This window comes from Callorhinus ursinus, unplaced genomic scaffold, assembly GCF_003265705.2.
Source record: "Callorhinus ursinus isolate GAN/ISIS: 27379988/994484 unplaced genomic scaffold, GSC_fseal_2.0 scaffold55, whole genome shotgun sequence".
NCBI classification, from domain to species: domain Eukaryota; kingdom Metazoa; phylum Chordata; class Mammalia; order Carnivora; family Otariidae; genus Callorhinus; species Callorhinus ursinus.
This window is the reverse complement of record NW_027397117.1, coordinates 345,016-362,427: the sequence shown is the minus strand read 5'-3', so window position 1 is coordinate 362,427 and position 17,412 is coordinate 345,016. Positions and strand designations below refer to the sequence as shown.

At 40.2% G+C, this 17,412-nt stretch overlaps 1 protein-coding gene and 1 pseudogene across 1 annotated transcript in view; one reads left to right on the top strand and one right to left on the bottom strand.

The window, feature by feature from the left end:
* Positions 1 to 9: 9 nt before the first annotated feature.
* Positions 10 to 17,412, top strand: part of LOC112817436 (NXPE family member 3-like) — a 60,222-nt gene continuing 42,819 nt past the window's right edge. Inside the window, exons 1-2 of the mRNA XM_073884292.1 lie at positions 10 to 177; positions 1,351 to 1,533. Coding sequence (XP_073740393.1) covers positions 1,493 to 1,533 — 41 coding nt within the window. The 5' untranslated portion in view covers positions 10 to 177; positions 1,351 to 1,492. The remainder of the gene's footprint in view (positions 178 to 1,350; positions 1,534 to 17,412) is intronic.
* The window catches only part of LOC141371087 (large ribosomal subunit protein eL21-like), a 116,027-nt pseudogene continuing 114,134 nt past the window's right edge, over positions 15,520 to 17,412 (bottom strand).

Below are 17,412 nucleotides of genomic sequence, written 5' to 3'. Positions count from 1 at the left end.
CCCTTTAGGCGAAACTGAGCTACAAGTCAGAGAATAAAGTGAAGTGACGTGAAATGCCCGTGAAGAGCTAGTCAAAGGCTACTCTTATCCCTACTCCAGGAAACTATCCCCCTTAAGACAGGGATTTGTTCCCAAAATGGCTTTTCCTCCCGGGATTCTGTGAGGAACGTTGTGACGGTGAGTCGAGTCCCCCGCCTCCTCCCCTCAGGCGAGGCAGCGGCGAAGCTGAATATTCTCTGCCCGGAAAAATTAGAAACAGTACTCTGAAGTCGTTTTTTTAATACCTGAGTGCCACCTCGAAAACTTTTGTTTTAATTTAAATAGTTTCCAGACCCACAATACCAATGTGACTGAGAAAGTGTTGGTGAGATAAATTGAAGGTTGATTCTAGAAGTAATAAGTACTCGTTGGTGAAGGTGTGGAGACATTGGCGTCCTCGTGCAGTGCTGATGGGGCTGTGAAATGCTGCAGCTGCTGTGGAAAACCCATCAGCGGTTCCTGGAAAAATTCAACTAGAGTTATTCTAGGAGCAGCTCCACTCCTAGATGGACTCGAGAGAATTGGAAACATGTCCGCCCAAAACACTTGCACACCTATGTTCATAGCAGCGTTAGTCATAATAGCCCAAGGATGGAAACCACCTAAATATCCATAAACTCAGCAACAGGTAAATAAAACTGGTATATCCAGGGGCGCCTGGGTGGCTCAGTCGTTAAGCGCCTGCCTTCGGCTCAGGTCATGATCCCAGGGTCGTGGGATCGAGCCCCGCATCGGGCTCCCTGCTAGGCGGGAAGCCTGCCTCTCCCTCTCCCACTCCCCCTGCTTGTGTTCCTGCTCTCGCTGTGTCTCTCTCTGTCAAATAAATAAAAATCTTAAAAAAATACAAAAACAAAAACAGTGGTATATCCATACAACGGACTCTCATCCGGCTGTAAAAAGGAATGAAGTATTGATAAGTTCTACAACATGGATAAACCTTGAAAACATGACGCCAAGTGAAAGCCATCAGATACCAAGGCCACACGGAGTATGATTCTATTTATGTGAGATGTCTAGGCAAATCCATAGAAACAAGAAGCAGATCAGTGGTTGCCAGGGGCTGAGGGGAGGGGGAAATGGGGAGCGACTCCTAATTGGTGATGAAAATGTTCTAGGATGATAGAGTGATGACAGTTACACAGACTCTAAATGTAGTAAAACCACTGAATTGCACACTTTAAAACAATGAATGTTACGGTATGTGAATTATATCTCAATAAAATAAAACTAAGTACTGTTGCTTGAGGAGAAGTTTCATTAGAGAAGATGGATGTCTTTTTTTAATGAAGTATGTTTGGTTTTTTTTTTTAGAGAAAGAGAGTGCGCACACGAGTGGGGGAAGAGGAGCAGAGGGAGACAGAATCCCAAGAGGCTCCACATTGAGCACAGAGCCCAACACGGGGCTCAATCCCACAACTGTGAGATAATGACCTGAGCCAAAATCAAGAGATGGATGCCTAACCCACTGAACTACCCAGATGCCCCCAAAATAAGGTATGTTTATAACGTAAGTTGGGAGGAGGATGTAGAGACAACGTTATGTGGAGATGCTTAATTTGCAAAGGCTCCTGTTGGCCTTAAATATTGATGACACTTTGTAGCATCATTTTCTTTAACTCACTCTTCAGAGCATTTTTATCCATACACTTACCTATCCCTCTTATTAGCCACATTGTAATAGTATCCCCGTTTTGCGGATGAGGAAGTGCAAATTTAAGAGAGGTTGAGCCCTGCTCACAGGCACACGAGCTGGCAAGCGGCAGAGCCAGATTCCAGTCTAAGTTTGCTGGCGCTGAGTCTGATGCTTTTCCCAGTGCTCCATCAGCCAACTACAGTTACTATTACTTTTTAAAGCTACATTTAAGTTTACCTCAGAAATTCCCTGTTTTTATTTTACTTGACACAGAGGAGCCCTTCACAGGACAATGCTCATCAGCCATCATCAGAATTGTTTCATCTTCACAAATCATACTACTTATGTAGTGAGCAAAGTTTCTCATTCTTTCATTCAACCAGTGTTTATTGAGCACCTTCTGTGTACCAGACACTCTTCTTGGAATTGGAGATGTTATCTATCTACCTATCTCAAAACGATAAAGATCAAGGGAATGATTTTTAAAAATTGGAATAGTGGTTACTTCTGGGATTGAGAGGGGGATGGGATAGAAAGAGATACAAAGGGTTTCAAAGTATTTATTGATAATTGCTATAGTCTGAATGCTTATGTGTCCCCACCCCCAAATTCACATATTGACCCGGATCCCTATTTTGATGATATTTGGAGGTTGGGACTTTGGGAAGTGCCTGGAAACTACACATTCCTTTATTTTCCCCCAACTTGACCCCTCCCAACATACATACTCTGTCCCACCAGGATCTAAGGGGCTCATATCTCTAGTGTAGCACTTATTGCACTTCACTGCTACTCTTTGTTTGCCTGCATAGCTCACTTACAAGCTGAGCAGTACAGGGGTCAGGGCTGTGATGTTTTCAACATTTTATTTTCATACGTAATGACTATTACTCTTCAAAAAGTGCTGGTTGAATGGATGTTTCAGGGTTAAGAGCCAGGAAAGGCAGAGTGGGGGTTGGGAACTCTGTAGATGGTTGTATATAATTTAGACTGTTGTTTGACCAAACCACTGGGTCCCGTAGCCTAGCCAAGTTGACACATAAAATGAACCATCACAGCCACAAAACCCAAAGAGGGTGGGTGCCCCTTTGCTGTGATGGTCTCTGTGGCAGCATTCATACCTGGGCCTGTAGTTGTGGGTAATCCTTTCCCACTGGTTTTCCCCTGCCTCCAACCAGGAGTATTATGGGATAACTGAGCAAAGGGGAAGGAATGTGCTTTGTAAGTGCATATCTTGGGGGAAGCACTGGTGAGCCAGAAGGGGAGGAGGCATTTGAGTGTCTGGGGCCTGGCAGCCTGTGAGTGCTGGGAGCCCATGTAATGTTGGAGAGTCCACTTCCTTGGTTCTCTGTGGCCAAGAGGTGACAAAGCCCATCTAACATACACAGGCTCTCTCAAAGCTCAGGCCACCTCATTTCTCAAATTTAGTAGTATGTGAAAAACCAAAAAGAAGCAAAAACAGGGTTCCAAAATTATGGCACGATTGAAATGGTTCCATTTAACAAATGAATGCTTTTAACACAGAGATATTACAAAACTTTATGATTTTGACAGTCCTACAATAATTGCCAGGTTTACGGAGTTAATCTGTGAGGCAGGATGCTGTAATGAGACACCAGTTAAGTTGTAATCTGAAAAGTCTCCTTCCTTTCTTGTGGGCATGTCTCTGGCTGAATATATAACCAACCCCCTTTAGAGGGAACATTCAAAACCTACATTTGAGGCTTTCGTGAATGTGAAGCCCAGGCAAAAAGTTCCTCTCCGCCTGGGCTAGGCTCCAGATACAGCTTTAACACGCCTGAATTTCTAGTTATTTTTATGACCTGAAGGAGGGGGTCCCAGACAGAATTAATAATGTGGTCATGAGTCACATCCTCAGCCCTGGCCTCATACTTTTTTTTCCAGTTATAGATTCACACTCAACTGAAGTTATAATTCCTTCTAGGATTTAAATTTTTCCTCTAGGGCTAGAAGGGATGAATTCATTCATTATTGAAAGCTACGACTCTATGGCAGCCCCTGTTCTAGAGGCTGTGGGTAGAACAAAGATCTCTACCCTCATGGAGCTTATACTCTAGTGGATGGAGACAGAAAACAAGCAATACATATAAAAGGAAAATTAAGTAGTGTGTCAGAAGATGATAAGTGATATGGGGAAAAAATCATCAAGGTAAATGGGGGCCAGACTGTGGAGGTAAGAGGGGACATGCTACAGTATTAAATAGGTGGTCATGGTAGGTCTCTCTGAGGAGATGTTGAGAAGACTCAGGCAAAGACTGAAAGGAGGTGAGGGAGTCAACCTGGAAGAAACCTGGGAGAGAGTATCCATGGCAGAGGTAACTATCACAAAGGCTCAGAGTGTGCGTGTGTATGAATGTGCATGACTGATATACTTGAGAATCAGCAAAAAAGCCAATGTGGCTGAAACTGAAGGATCAAGGGGAGAGTAGTAGGAGAAAAGTTCAGGGAGGTAATGGAGGCCAGATGATGTACAGCTGTGTAGGAATTTGGTTTTTCCTCTTAGTTGTTTTCAACCTCCCCCCCCCCATTATTATGCCCCTTAGGAGACTCTTTAGATTTCATTTCCTAATTGCTACCCTCTCATAAAATTTTAATACCATAGACATAACTTATATTTGTTTATGTACTGTGGCCTTCGGAGGGCCACAAACCATTGTAATATCCAAAATTTTTTTTTACCCCCTGACCCCTACGAAACAGCTTTCATCCCCTTGGAGATGATATTGCTCCTGTTGAGAATGCATACTGAGTGAAATAGGGAGTCACCAGGGAGTTTAAACAGAGAAATAACATGATCTCATTATTAAAAGGATCATTCTGGCTGTTATGTTGAGAAAAGACTGGAGGAAGGTAAGTGTGGAAGCAACAAGACCAATTAGGTAAGAGATTATGGTGACATAGACCAGGGTGGTGGTAGTGGAGATATTGAGAGGTAGTAAGATTATAAATACATTTTGAAGGTAAAACCAATAAGATTTCCTGATGCACTGAATGTAGGATATAAGAAAAAAAACAAAGCAATAAGAATGATTTTGTTTTTGCCCTGAGGCCCTGGAAGGATGGCATTATCATCAACTTAGATGGGAAAAGCTAAGGATAGAGTAGTTTATTTAGAGGGCAGTTGGTGGTGGTGGAAATAGAGTTCATTTTTCCCCACATCTATCTGTTATGTATGCAAGTGGAGATTTTGAGTAGGTAGTTATGAGTCTGGAATTCAGGAAAGAGTTCTGTGCTAGAAATATAAATTTGGGAGCTATTGGTAAATGGATGGTCCTTAAAGCCACGAGACTGGATGAGCTCAACAAGGGAGTAAGTGTAAATAGAGAAGAGAATCAGGGTCTGCTCCCTGGGCCATGTCAACATCAAGAGGTTGTAAGAAGAGAAGAAATCAGCTGAGAAGTCTGAGAAGGAACAATCGGTGAGGTCAGAGGAAACCGGGAAAGTGAGGTGTCCTGGAAAACAAGTGAAGAGCATGTATCAGGAAGGAGGTGACCAGCTGGTGCAGACACTGCTGATAGGTGCTTGAGAACCTTCAGCAGGTGACTGATTGTTGGATTATGTACTATAAAGGTCATTGATAACTTCAAGAAGGGCAGTGTCAGTAGAATGGTCACAACAAAGTCTGATTATAACAAAATTAATAGAGAATGGGAGTGGAGAAATCAATGACACTGAGTAAAATCATCTACTTTTAAAAGTTTTACTGCAAAGGGATCGAAGAAATGGGACAATAGCTGGTAGAAGGGCCAGATACATCAGTGATCAGAACAGACCTCGGTCATCAGTGGGGTCAAGGGAGGGTTTTATCAAAATGAGAGAATAAAAGCATAGCTGTATGCTGATAGGAATGACATAGAAAAGAGGGGGAAATGGTGATGTAAGAGAGAGCAAGGAGAATTTCTGGAGCCATAGCCTTGTGAAGGTGAGGAAGGATGGAGTCTAGTGAAGGATTGTCTTTATACAAATATAGATGGTTCATCCATGGCAACTGATGGGAAGGCCGATTATATGGACACAGATTCCGATGGCTAGATAGAAATGGGGGTGGGGAAGCCTGTGAAATTTTTTCAGAAATGGGAACCACAGTCACTGCCTGAGAGAGAGGAGGAGATGACATATTTGGAGTTTGAGGACAGAGGCCCAGGTATGAAATGGTCAGCCCAGAATGAGTGACTGAAGGAGGGTGGATGACAGTGTTATCGATGGAGAGCAGCTCATGGAGGTGAAATGCTGTATAGTGTTGAAAAGTTCATCTACATGGATTTTCAAATTGCTGAGTGTTAGGACAGGTAAGAAATTGGAGAGAGTGACACTGAGCCAGGAGCTAATATTGTTTAGAAATGATGGGGGAGGACATGTCAGTTGGCAGATAGCAGGAGCAACTTGCAATGGGATCGGAAAGGCCCTGAACAGTTATTAGCTTGAGTCCCATTCCTGGTCAAGGAAGTGGAGCTGGGAGTGCAGCAGGTGAGGGTGGGCAAGGGTGGCCTTAAAGGGGTGGCACACTGAACCAGAAGGCCAAGGCCCAGGGGCAGCCAGTCAGCAACAAGTGACAAAGCTGACTGGGAGCTAGAGTAAGGAGGGGCTCTTCTGCTTTCATTAGAGGGTGAGTGTGTACTGGTTGGGGCAGGCATTTGTATTCAAAGGATCCTGATAGTAAGGTGGAGATGTGTAGATTCCCAGAGCTGCTAGTGCACATGATCCCGTAGGGTGTGATCTCTAGGAGTCCTGTTGGCACCACTGTGAACTTGTTAAAATAACATTTTCTTGGTTTGTGGAGTAAGAGCCCTGTATTACTTGTATTTGAAAATATCAACTCAAACTCATCCTCTGTTCAGCCCCTAAAACCTCAGTTCAGGGCTGTTGTTAGAATTTAGCCCTTGCCTTGCAAACCAAGATCATGTTCATAAACTGGGGCCATATTTTCTCAAAATTTAGCAAAACAAAATCAAATAAAATTCAGGCTCACAAATCCAATATCATCTTTTTCCCAGCTAGCCCTCCCTCTCCTTCACCCCCACCTCCCTTTCCATAAAACCACCCACAAGGGATGAGGCAGCCAAATTCGGTGACCCTTTGCTCTCCTCAAATAAATGACAGTGTAGCCACTGCAAAAAGAAGAAAGACCTCGGCAAGTCTTGGCAGACAGTGGGAATAGAGGAGGGGTGGGAGACCAGGAAGGGGCTAAGATGGGGATGGGATGGTAATGTGAACCCAGAGGGGTATATGCTGGAGCATGGGGTCTAACAAAATTCCAAATCAACGCATAGACAGAGGGGGTTGGGCCCACCAAGGCGATCTTTCCTTGGTTGGACGTGGGAGAGAGTCTTTAGTGATTTTGGCTTTTTCCTCAAAAAGTCCTCCCAAGGGCGCCTGGGTGGCTCAGTCTGTTAAGCGTCTGCCTTCAGCTCAGGTCATGATCCCAGCGTCCTGGGATCGAGTCCCAGCTCCCTGCTCAGCTGGGGATCTGCTTCTCCCTCTCCCTCTGTCACTCCCCCTGCACAAGAACCTGACCATGCTGGCACTCTGATCTAGGACTTCCAGCCTCCAGAACTAAGTTTCTATTGTTTATGAGCCACCCAGTCTGTGGTATTTTGTTAGAGCGGCGACAACTGAGACACCCTTTTTAGTCTCTTTTTACAACATTGCATTTATGATGTAACCTTTTACCCATTTTTATTTCAAATTTATTAAAATTTTCCTTTCTACTTCCAATATCCATTGGATATTGGATACCTTCAGTGTCCATTTCTACTAAATATTTTTTTTAAGATTTTTTTTTTTTGACAGAGAGAGAGACAGCAAGAGAGAGAGCACAAGCAGGGGGAGTGGGAGAGGGAGAAGCAGGCTTCCTGCTGAGCAGGGAGCCTGATGCGGGGCTCGATCCCAGGACCCTGGGATCATGATCTGAGCCGAAGGCAGACGCTTAACCTGAGCCACCCAGGTGCCCCTCTACTAAATATTTTAAATACTTCAGATAGTTCACAGACCTCACTGTGGGATCCCAACTGCCTCATTTCCTGTACTGCCTGGGTCAGTTCCTGTGTATTGTGCCAGGCCTGTCCGTGTTACTATTGCCTTTCATCAGGGCTGACTTCATGGGTGCTCAAACTGTACAGTCACACAGAGCCCCGTGCTTAGAAGGGCCTGTGCTGGGTTTAATGCTCTGCCATCCCCATTTTGAAATTTGTAATAATCTTTGAACAAGGGGCCCCATGTTTTCCTATTGCACTGCTTTGAGACCGCTCAATGATCCTGCCAGCCCACTCCTGAGACCACAGCAAAAACAAAACCAGAAACCCCTGAGCCGGGTTGTTAAATCCAAACTCTCTAGTCAGGTTTAAAAACATTGCTGATGTGGCTGTAGCCTTCCATTCTAACTGCATTTTCTGCCTCTGCCTTTCTGGGATTACCCATGTTTCTGTCTGTGCATGTGGCCCTTCTATCTGGGATGCTCTTCTCTCCCTCCTCTGCTTATCTGTGAACTATTTCATCCTTCAAGGCCCTCTTCAAACCACCACTTCCTCTATGAAGACTTCCTGTGCCCAGATTTTGTCGCAGGGTCCTCTGTGCTATTCTAGTACTTAGACATCATACTGCAGCTACTGGTCTACGAGCCTGGTTCCCCACTTTAGCTGTGAGCTCTTCAAAGAACTCTAGCAGTGTGCCTGACCCAACTGTTGATCAATGTTTGCAGAATGAATAAATGAACAGAGGTGAGGAGGTAGAAAATGGGAAGGAGAGGAGCAGAAAAGGAAGAAAATCTAACAAGTATTCAAAGGAGGCAGGAGAGCAAAAGAAGAAATTAGAGAGGAAAAAAATTGCCTTCTTCAGAATTTATAAAGTGTATTTTTTATCTTCAGAATATTTGCAGGTTATAACACCACTACTTTGTAATGCAAATAAGGTAGATATGATTAATTTAGTTACAGAAGAAACAGGTGAAGCAAGTTATACAAGATGTATAGTAAGTGGCTGGATAGTAACAGTAAGTATGACCTGAATCCAGGATGGTGTGTGGGGGGAGGGAAGTGGTGCTACATTATCTATTTCTTTTCAGGGAAAAGGAGAAAAAAGATAAAGTAAAAGGAGAAGCCCCCCACCCCCCGCCACCAAAAACAAGAAAGGAAAAAAAATATTTGAGAAGGGGTGGGATAGGTTTTATTTCTATGCTTTTCTCTTTAAGTTCTTAGTCACATTTAGCTCCTCAACCATGCAACACTAGAGGGTGGATTTGATGTTTGTTTTGAAGAAATGAAGGCATAGGTGTAAGGGGGGAAGGAAACAAGTTGAGTTTGGGGGTTAAAATAGTAACATCTAATTCTCTTTTCATCTGGAGTAGAGACAGCTTGGAATAGTACAGACCAGAACCCAAAAGTTTCAAAAATGGAGAGGGGATGATGGGAGCATGATAGGTTTTGTGTAAGGTCTCCAGATTATACTGTATCCCAAGGGCAAAGGGATAGAGGAGGTTTGTTGATGAAGACAGTTAACATTTCAAACTTATTTTATTTTTTTAAAGATTTTTTTTTTTTAAGTAAACTCTTCACTGAACATAGGGCTTGAACTCACAACCCTGAGATCAAGGGTCCCACAGTCCACCAAATGAGCCAGCCAGGTGCCCCTTTAAACTTATTTTAAAAACCAAAAAATACATAAGCATTATAGAAAAATTAGGAAATACACATATGCAAAAAAGAAGAAGATAAAAGTTATCCATAATCTGTCATTCAGAGATACTATTAGCATTTGGAGTCATTCAACTGTGTACACATATATTCAATCACCCTTTAAAATAGCTACCTCGGGGCGCCTGGGTGGCTCAGTCGGTAAAACGTCCGCCTTCGGCTCAGGTCATGATCCCAGGGTCCTGGGATCGAGCCCCACATCGGGCTCCCTGCTCAACGGGAAGCCTGCTTCTCCCTCTCCCACTCCCCCTGCTTGTGTTCCCTCTCTCGCTGTGTCTCTCTCTGTCAAATAAATAAATAAAATCTTAAAAAAATAAAATAGCCACTTCTTAGGATGACTGGATGGTTCAGTTGTTAAGCGTCTGCCTTCAGCTCAGGTCATGATCCCAGGGTCCTGGGATCGAGTCTCACATCGGGCTCCTTGCTCAGCGGGAAGCCTGCTTCTCTCTCTGCCTGCTGCTCCCCCTGCTTGTGCTCTCTCTGGCTCTGACAAATAAATAAATAAAATCTTTAAAATAGCTATCTCATATTCAATCACATAATTTATGTAATTTAATAATTTCATATTGTACACCTGGGTATTTAGATTGTTTTCAATTTTCATTTTTAAATAGCATGCACTGAAAATTCTTGTGCATATCCAGGATGATTTCCTTGCCTTTGACTCAGGTCATGATCTTAAGGTCCTGGGATCGAGCCCTGCATCGGGCTCCCTGCTCAGCAGGGAGTCTGCTTCTCCCTTTCCCTTTGCCCCTCCCCCCTCTCTTGCATGCTCTCTGTGTGTCTCTCTCTCAAATAAGTAAATCTTTAAAAAACATAAAAATAAAATAAAAGATGGCAGTCTACAATGTAGAGTAGTGGCTAAAACATGGATTAAAAACACTTGCTATGTTATTTAGTTACATCATTTAGTTTCTCTGTATCTCTGTTTGTACATCTGTAAAATGAGGGTGATAACACACTGCTCCATAGAGCTGCTGTGAGGATTAAAAGAACTAATAACACACTTAGCCTAGCGTCTGAACATGATAAGAGCTCAATAAACGTAAGCTATTATTATTGCCAGACAATTCTTTCAAAAATTTGCACAAATTACAGAGCACCCTATACTAGGATACACTGTCACTAGAATTAACATTGGATATTATCATTCTTTTAAATTACTGATTCTCAACCTTGACTGTACATTGGAATCATATGGAGAACCTTTTTTTTTAAAGATTTTATTTATTTTTATGTCAGAGAGAGAGAGAGAGAGAGAGCGAGAGAGAAAGAGCGCACAAGCAGGGGGAATGGCAGGTAGAGGGAGAAGCGGGGACTTGATCGCAGTTTCCTGGGATCGTGACCTGAGCTGAAGGCAGACGCTTAACCAACTGAGCCACCCAGGTGTCCTCATGTGGAGAACCTTAGAAAATACTGATACCCTGGTCCCATTCCCAAAGATTCTGATTTAATTGGTCTGGGATGTGCCTTTAGGCATTGGAATTTTTGAGGCTTCCCAGGTGATTCTGATGTACCAATAGGTGAATTATCACTGTTTTATTTCCTCTTTGATGGAAAAAAAAATATCGATGGTGCTAGTAGCTGGGGGGAGGGTGAGTGAAGAGTAACTGCTTAATGGGTACTAGGTTTCCTTTTGGGGTGATGAAAATTTTTGGAACTAGATAGATGTGGTAGTTACATAACATTGTGAATGTACTAAATGCCACTGAACTGCTTACTTTGAAATGATTAATTTTGGTGTTACGTGAATTTCACCCCAGTAAGAAAATTAACAGAGAAATATTACATCTTTTATTTTAATTTCTTTATTTACAATTATGGTTCAGAATTTAATTATATGTTTAGTAACCATTAGGGTGATTTTTCTTTCATTCTTTTTCTTAGGCTTGTCTATTACCTACTTTTCTGCTAGGATGTTCATTTTACTGTTTGCAGGAGCTCTTAGAATGTTAACCTTTGTCTGACAAAGGTTTTAAATATTTTTCCAGTTTGTTTTTTGTCTTTTAATTTATTCATGTGTTTTTTGATGTATATAAGTTAAATGTTTTTCTTGTAATTAAGCTGTCAGGTTTTTTTATGATTTTTATCCTTTGGTGTCAGGCTTATAAAGCACACTGTCCCACACACACACACACACACACACACACACACACACACACACTAGAAAAAGAGCAAACTAAACCTAAAGAGATCAGAAGGAAGGAAATAATAAAGATTAGAGTGGAGATAACCAAAGTAGAGAATACAAAAGTAATAGAGAAAATCCATTAAACCAAAAGTTGGTTCCTTGAAAAGATAAACAAAATTGACAAATCTTTAGCTAGACTATGAAAAAAAAAAAGAAAGAAGACTCAAATTAATAAAATCAGAAGTGAAAGTGATAACATTACTACTGACCTTACAGGAAAAAAAAAGGTCATAAAAGAATATTCTGAACAGGTGCATGCCAACAAATTAAATAATCTAGATGAAATGGACAAATTCCTAAAAATACACAATGTGTGTTTATTAGCACTAATAAACCAATTCAGCAAAGTTGCAGGATACAAAACACACAAGAACCAGTTGTATTTATATTCATTAGCAATTAGCAATCTAAAAATGACATTTAAAAAACAATTCCATTTACAATACATAAAAAGAATAAAATACTAAAAAAATAAAGTTGACCAAAGAGGTGTGAGACTTGTACACTAAAAACTACAAAAAATTGCTGAAAGAAATTAAGGAAGATCTAAATAAATGGAAATACATCCAAATTCATGGTTTGGAAGACTTAATATTGTTAGGATGACAATACTATATCTATCATACTACAAAGTGATCTACAGATTCAATGCAATCCTTATCAGAATCCCAAAGGCCTTTTTGCAGAAATGGAAATCACTCCTAAAATTCATAAATCAAGAGAATTGAAAACATAGGTCCACACAAAAACTTGTACACAGGTGGTTGTAGCAATACTGTTCATAATAGCCAAAAGGTAGAAACAACCCAAATGTCCATCAACTGATGAATGACAAACAAAAAGTAGTATATCCGTACACTGGAATATCATTCAGCCGTTAAAAGTAATGAAGTACTGATTCATGCTAAAACATGGATGAGTTTGGAAATGTTATGTGAAATGAAAGAAGCCAGAAACAATAGGCACAATATATATGTTTCTATTTATATGAAATGTCTAGAATAGGCAAATCCATAGACAGAAAGTTCATGGTTGCCAGTGGGAATGAGGGAAAAATGGGGGTTGACTGCTTAATGGATATGGGGTTTTCTTTGGGGTGATTAAAAGATCTGGAAGCAGATAGTGATGACAGTTGCACAATATTGTGAATGTACTTAATGTCACCGAATTGTACACTTTAAAGTGCTAAAATAATAAATTTCATGTTATGTGTATTATACTACAATAAAAAGTCTTTTCCAATGCAAGAGTAAGTAAATCTTTACTTTCAAAAAACAATAGGTTTTTTGTTTTATTATCAAAATTTTAATTCTTTAATTAGAAAATTTCAGCCAGGGGCGCCTGGGTGGCTCAGTGGGTTAAGTGTCTGCCTTCGGCTCAGGTCATGATCCCAGGGTCCTGGGATCGAGCCCTGCGTTGGGCTTCCTGCTTGGTGGGGAGCCTGCTTCTCCCTCTCCCACTCCCCCTGCTTGTGTTCCCTCTCTCGCTGTGTCTCTCTCTGTCAAATAAATAAATTTAAAAAATCTTCAAAAACAAAAAAATTTCACCCAAATTATCACAATATCATTTATTGAATAACGCCTTTATTCTGTACTGGTTTGAAATGTTACTTCTGTCACATGCTAATTACTATGCTTGGTCTGACTCTAGGTTTTCTCTCTAGCATGCAATTGGATTTTGCAGTTTTATTAGTCTCTCTAGTCTATTTTCAGTATAATATGTTTTTTATTTACTGTCGTTTAAAGCACATTTTAGTTCAGAGCACATTTTAAGATCAAAGTACCTCTCATTACTTAAGCATTTTCTTGGTGATTTTTGAACATTTTCTCCCACATGAACCCAATGATTATTTTGTTAGATTAAAAATACCCCCTCAGAGAAAGATAAATACCATATGATTTCACTCATATGTGGAATTTAAAAAACAAACAAAACAGATGAAAATAGGGGAAGGGAAGGAAAAATAAAATAAGATAAAAACAGAGAGTGAGGCAAACCACAAGAGACTCTTAACTATAGGAAATAAACTGAGGGTTGCTGGAGGAGAGGTGGGGAAGGGGATGGGGTAACTGGGTGATGGGCATTAAGGAGGGCACTTGATGTAATGAGCCCTGGGTGTTATATGCTACTAATGAATCACTAAATTCTACCCCTGAAACTAATAATCCACTATATGTTAACTAAATTGAATTTAAATTAAAAAAATTTATTTTTATTTAATTTTTTCTTTAAATTTTTTTATTCTTATGTTCATCACCATACATTACATCAATAGCTTTTGATGTAGTGTGCCATGATTCATTGTTTGTGCATAACACCCAGTGCTCCACGCAGAACGTGCCCTCCTCAATACCCATCACCAGGCCAACCCATCCCCCCACCCCCCTCCCCTCTAGAACCCTCAGTTTGTTTTTCAGAGTCCATCGTCTCTCGTGGTTCATCTCCCCCTCCGATTTACTCCCCTTCATTCTTCCCCTCCTGCTTTCTTCTTTTTTTTTTCTTAACATATATTGCATTATTTGTTTCAGAAGTACAGATCTGTGATTCAACAGTCTTGCACAATTCACAGCGCTCACCATAGCACATACCCTCCCCAATGTCTATCACCCAGCCACCCCATCCCTCCCACCCCCCACCACGCCAGCAACCCTCAGTTTGTTTCCTGAGATTAAGAATTCCTCATATCAGTGAGGTCATATGATACATGTCTTCTCTGATTGACTTATTTCACTCAGCATAACACCCTCCAGTTCCATCCATGTTGTTGCAGATGGCAAGATCTCATTCCTTTTGATGGCTGCATAATACTTAATTTTTTAAAAGATTTTATTTATTTGAGAGAGAACGGGCATGTGCGCATGAGAAAGGGGGAGGGGTAGAGGGGGAGGGAGAAGCAGACTCCCCCCTGAGCGAGCCTGACATGGAGCTCTATCCCAGGACCCTGGGATCATGACCTGAGCCCAAGGTGGACGTTTAACCGACTGAGCAACCCAGGAGCCCCCCAAAATTTTTTAAAAATAAAATATTAAAAAATATATTTAAGAAATACCCCTTTGGAATTTTACTCATAACTGTATTAAGTTTATAAATTAATTTTGAGAGAATGAAGGTATTTACAATACTGTGTATTCCTGTCCAAGAACATGATACATCTCTCTATTTAACTCTTTTTCCATGTCATTTAGTAAAGTTTTGAAGTTGCATTCATATACATATTATACTTTTATCACTTTATTCCCAGAAAATTAAAAATCCATTTCTGTTGAAACTTTGGCGACTAATCATTGCTAGTATGTGGGAAAGTATATGGAAAAGCTATTAGTTTAGTTTTGTTTTGTTTTCACCAACTTAAAGTGTAGGTATTTCAGGCAAAGACAAGTACAAAGGACCTGGGGCAAGAAAGAGCAATTCCAAGAAATACATTTTTCCTAAGAGCTAGAGCACCATGCAGGAAAACCGTAACAGGAAATGACAGGGAAAACAAGCCTCCCTCAGACCATCTGTTTATAAATAGTAGGCTTCAAAGGCAAGTTCTTTATCCTTAAAACACAGCTATTTAAGACAGGATACAATTACAAGAACTCAGCTTGCCCTGAGCTTAAATGCAATGCGACAGATAACCTTTCACATATTTTTAAAATTCTTTCTTCTTAGGGATTTGGAGGTCTAGGTATAGACCTATAAATAGGTTTTTTAGTTTATAGGTCTATACCTAGACCTAGGTATAGACAGACCTATAAAACTATAAATATTTTTAAAGTAATATCTGGCTGTTTCCTAACCAATTGAGTATATTGTTCTACAAGAAACCACCTCACATCTTTCAGCAAGAAAAAAGCCACTAAGTTTGAATAAGGACATCACCCAATGAATTAGGACACAAAATTTGCTTTAAATATTTTTTTGGGGGGAAAGGATACCACACTGCTACTCAATTAAGAGAAACATTTTTACAATCTTGAGGTCTTTTATTTTCTTTACATTTATCATGCCATGAATTCATTGGGAATGGGTTCCAGCAGTTTGGGCTCCTTTCCATTGGTTCCCACAAAGTGTGCTTCTCTGGGTGGGGCAGGCTGGCACTTCAGTTGAACCCAAGTACCCTTCTCTTTGGCTTCCTCCTTTTTCTGATCATTTTCCTTGACACGCTTCAGGAAGCTATCTTGGCTCTGTGAGTGTTTAATATGCTCAATGCATACATTAATTCTCTTGGCAAGAATCTTGCCCCTAACTTGTTTGTTTATAACAATGCCAGCAGCATGCTGAGTAACATTGTAGACTCTTCCAGTTTTGCCATGGTAACATTTGTGGGGCATTCCTTTTTGAACAGTGCCCATTCCCTTTATGTCCACAATATCACCTTTTTATAGATTCGCATGTATGTGGCCAAAGGAACAACTCCATGTTTTCTAAAAGGCCTAGAGAACATATAGCGGGTACCTCTCCTCTTTCCCTTTGTGTTGGTCATTTTGACGAATTACTGGAAGATGGCAGCTCTGGCTGAAAGGAAGTTATTAGTTTTTGTTTAAATATTTTATAACCAGCTATGTTACTGAATTATAATTGATTCCAGCAATTTTTCAGGTGCTTCCCTTGGGTTTCTAGGTAACGATATCATCTGTGAATAACAGAAACTTTGTTTATGCCCTACTGTGTAACCTTGGGCATAGTTCCATCATAGGTCTGTTCCGAAGATTTAACTACTGAATGTAAAATTCTTGGAATATTGGCTGGTACTTTACTTAGTAAGTACTTTATAATCCTAGTGTTACAGTAATAGTACCATATTACTTAACAGGAACATTTTTGGTGTTTTACCTTTTATCTTTTGATATTAGCTATTGGTTTGAGATAGATTTAAATTTTTTTCATGGTATAGAAATACTTATCTATTCCTACTTTTCTAGAGCTTTTGTTCACTAAAATAATTATTGAATGTTTAATTTCACAGAATACTGGTTTTGTACCTATTTGAATTGTCCTTTCTCCTATTTATACAATGAACTATATTAACAGATTTCCTAATGTTTAACTAGTTCTCCTATGGTAAATCCAAATTGGGCATAGCATCATTATGATCCTTTAAAAATGTGGTTGAATCTGATTTGCTTATATTTTGTTTACAATCATTACATCTGTACTTTTAAGTGAGATTGATAGGTTTTGAATTTTTTTTTATGTTGTATATGTTAGCCAGGAGTCAGTGTCCAGGTTTCTGTTAGTTTCATAAAATGAATTGGGAAATATTCCATTTTCCCCAGTGTTCGGCAGCATTTATACAGTATAGAAATGATTTATTTCTAGAGCATCTGAAATAATTTACTCTCAAAGCCAATTAGACATCTTTCTTGGTAGTATATTGTTGATAACCTAAAAAAAGATTCTTTGTGATTTGTGATCAGTTCAGGATTTTAACTTCTTCTTACATCAGTTTTGAAAATTTCCTAGAAAATCACTCATTTCACCAAGATTTTAAAATGTTTTAGCCTAGAGTTGTATATACAATCAATTCTGCAATAATATAACATATGCATTCCTAAAAACCACTAAAATCACACATTGAAAACCATGGGGCTTATGGGAAAAATGGGATTAGGGGCATAATCCTCAAAAACTGTCAGTGACGCATTAAAAAAAAAGTACGAACCTACTAAAACAATAGTGTGATTTCACACTTCATAAATTTGTGAACTACATAAATACTACAACAAATATGGCACTTTATATTGAAAAAAGACCTGAAATTTGCTTGTGGAAGTGGGCACTGGAAAAGTTGCAGCTTCAGAATTGTGAAGTGGCCAAAGAGGAAATCTAAAATGGGACAAAGCTGTGACAGGAGA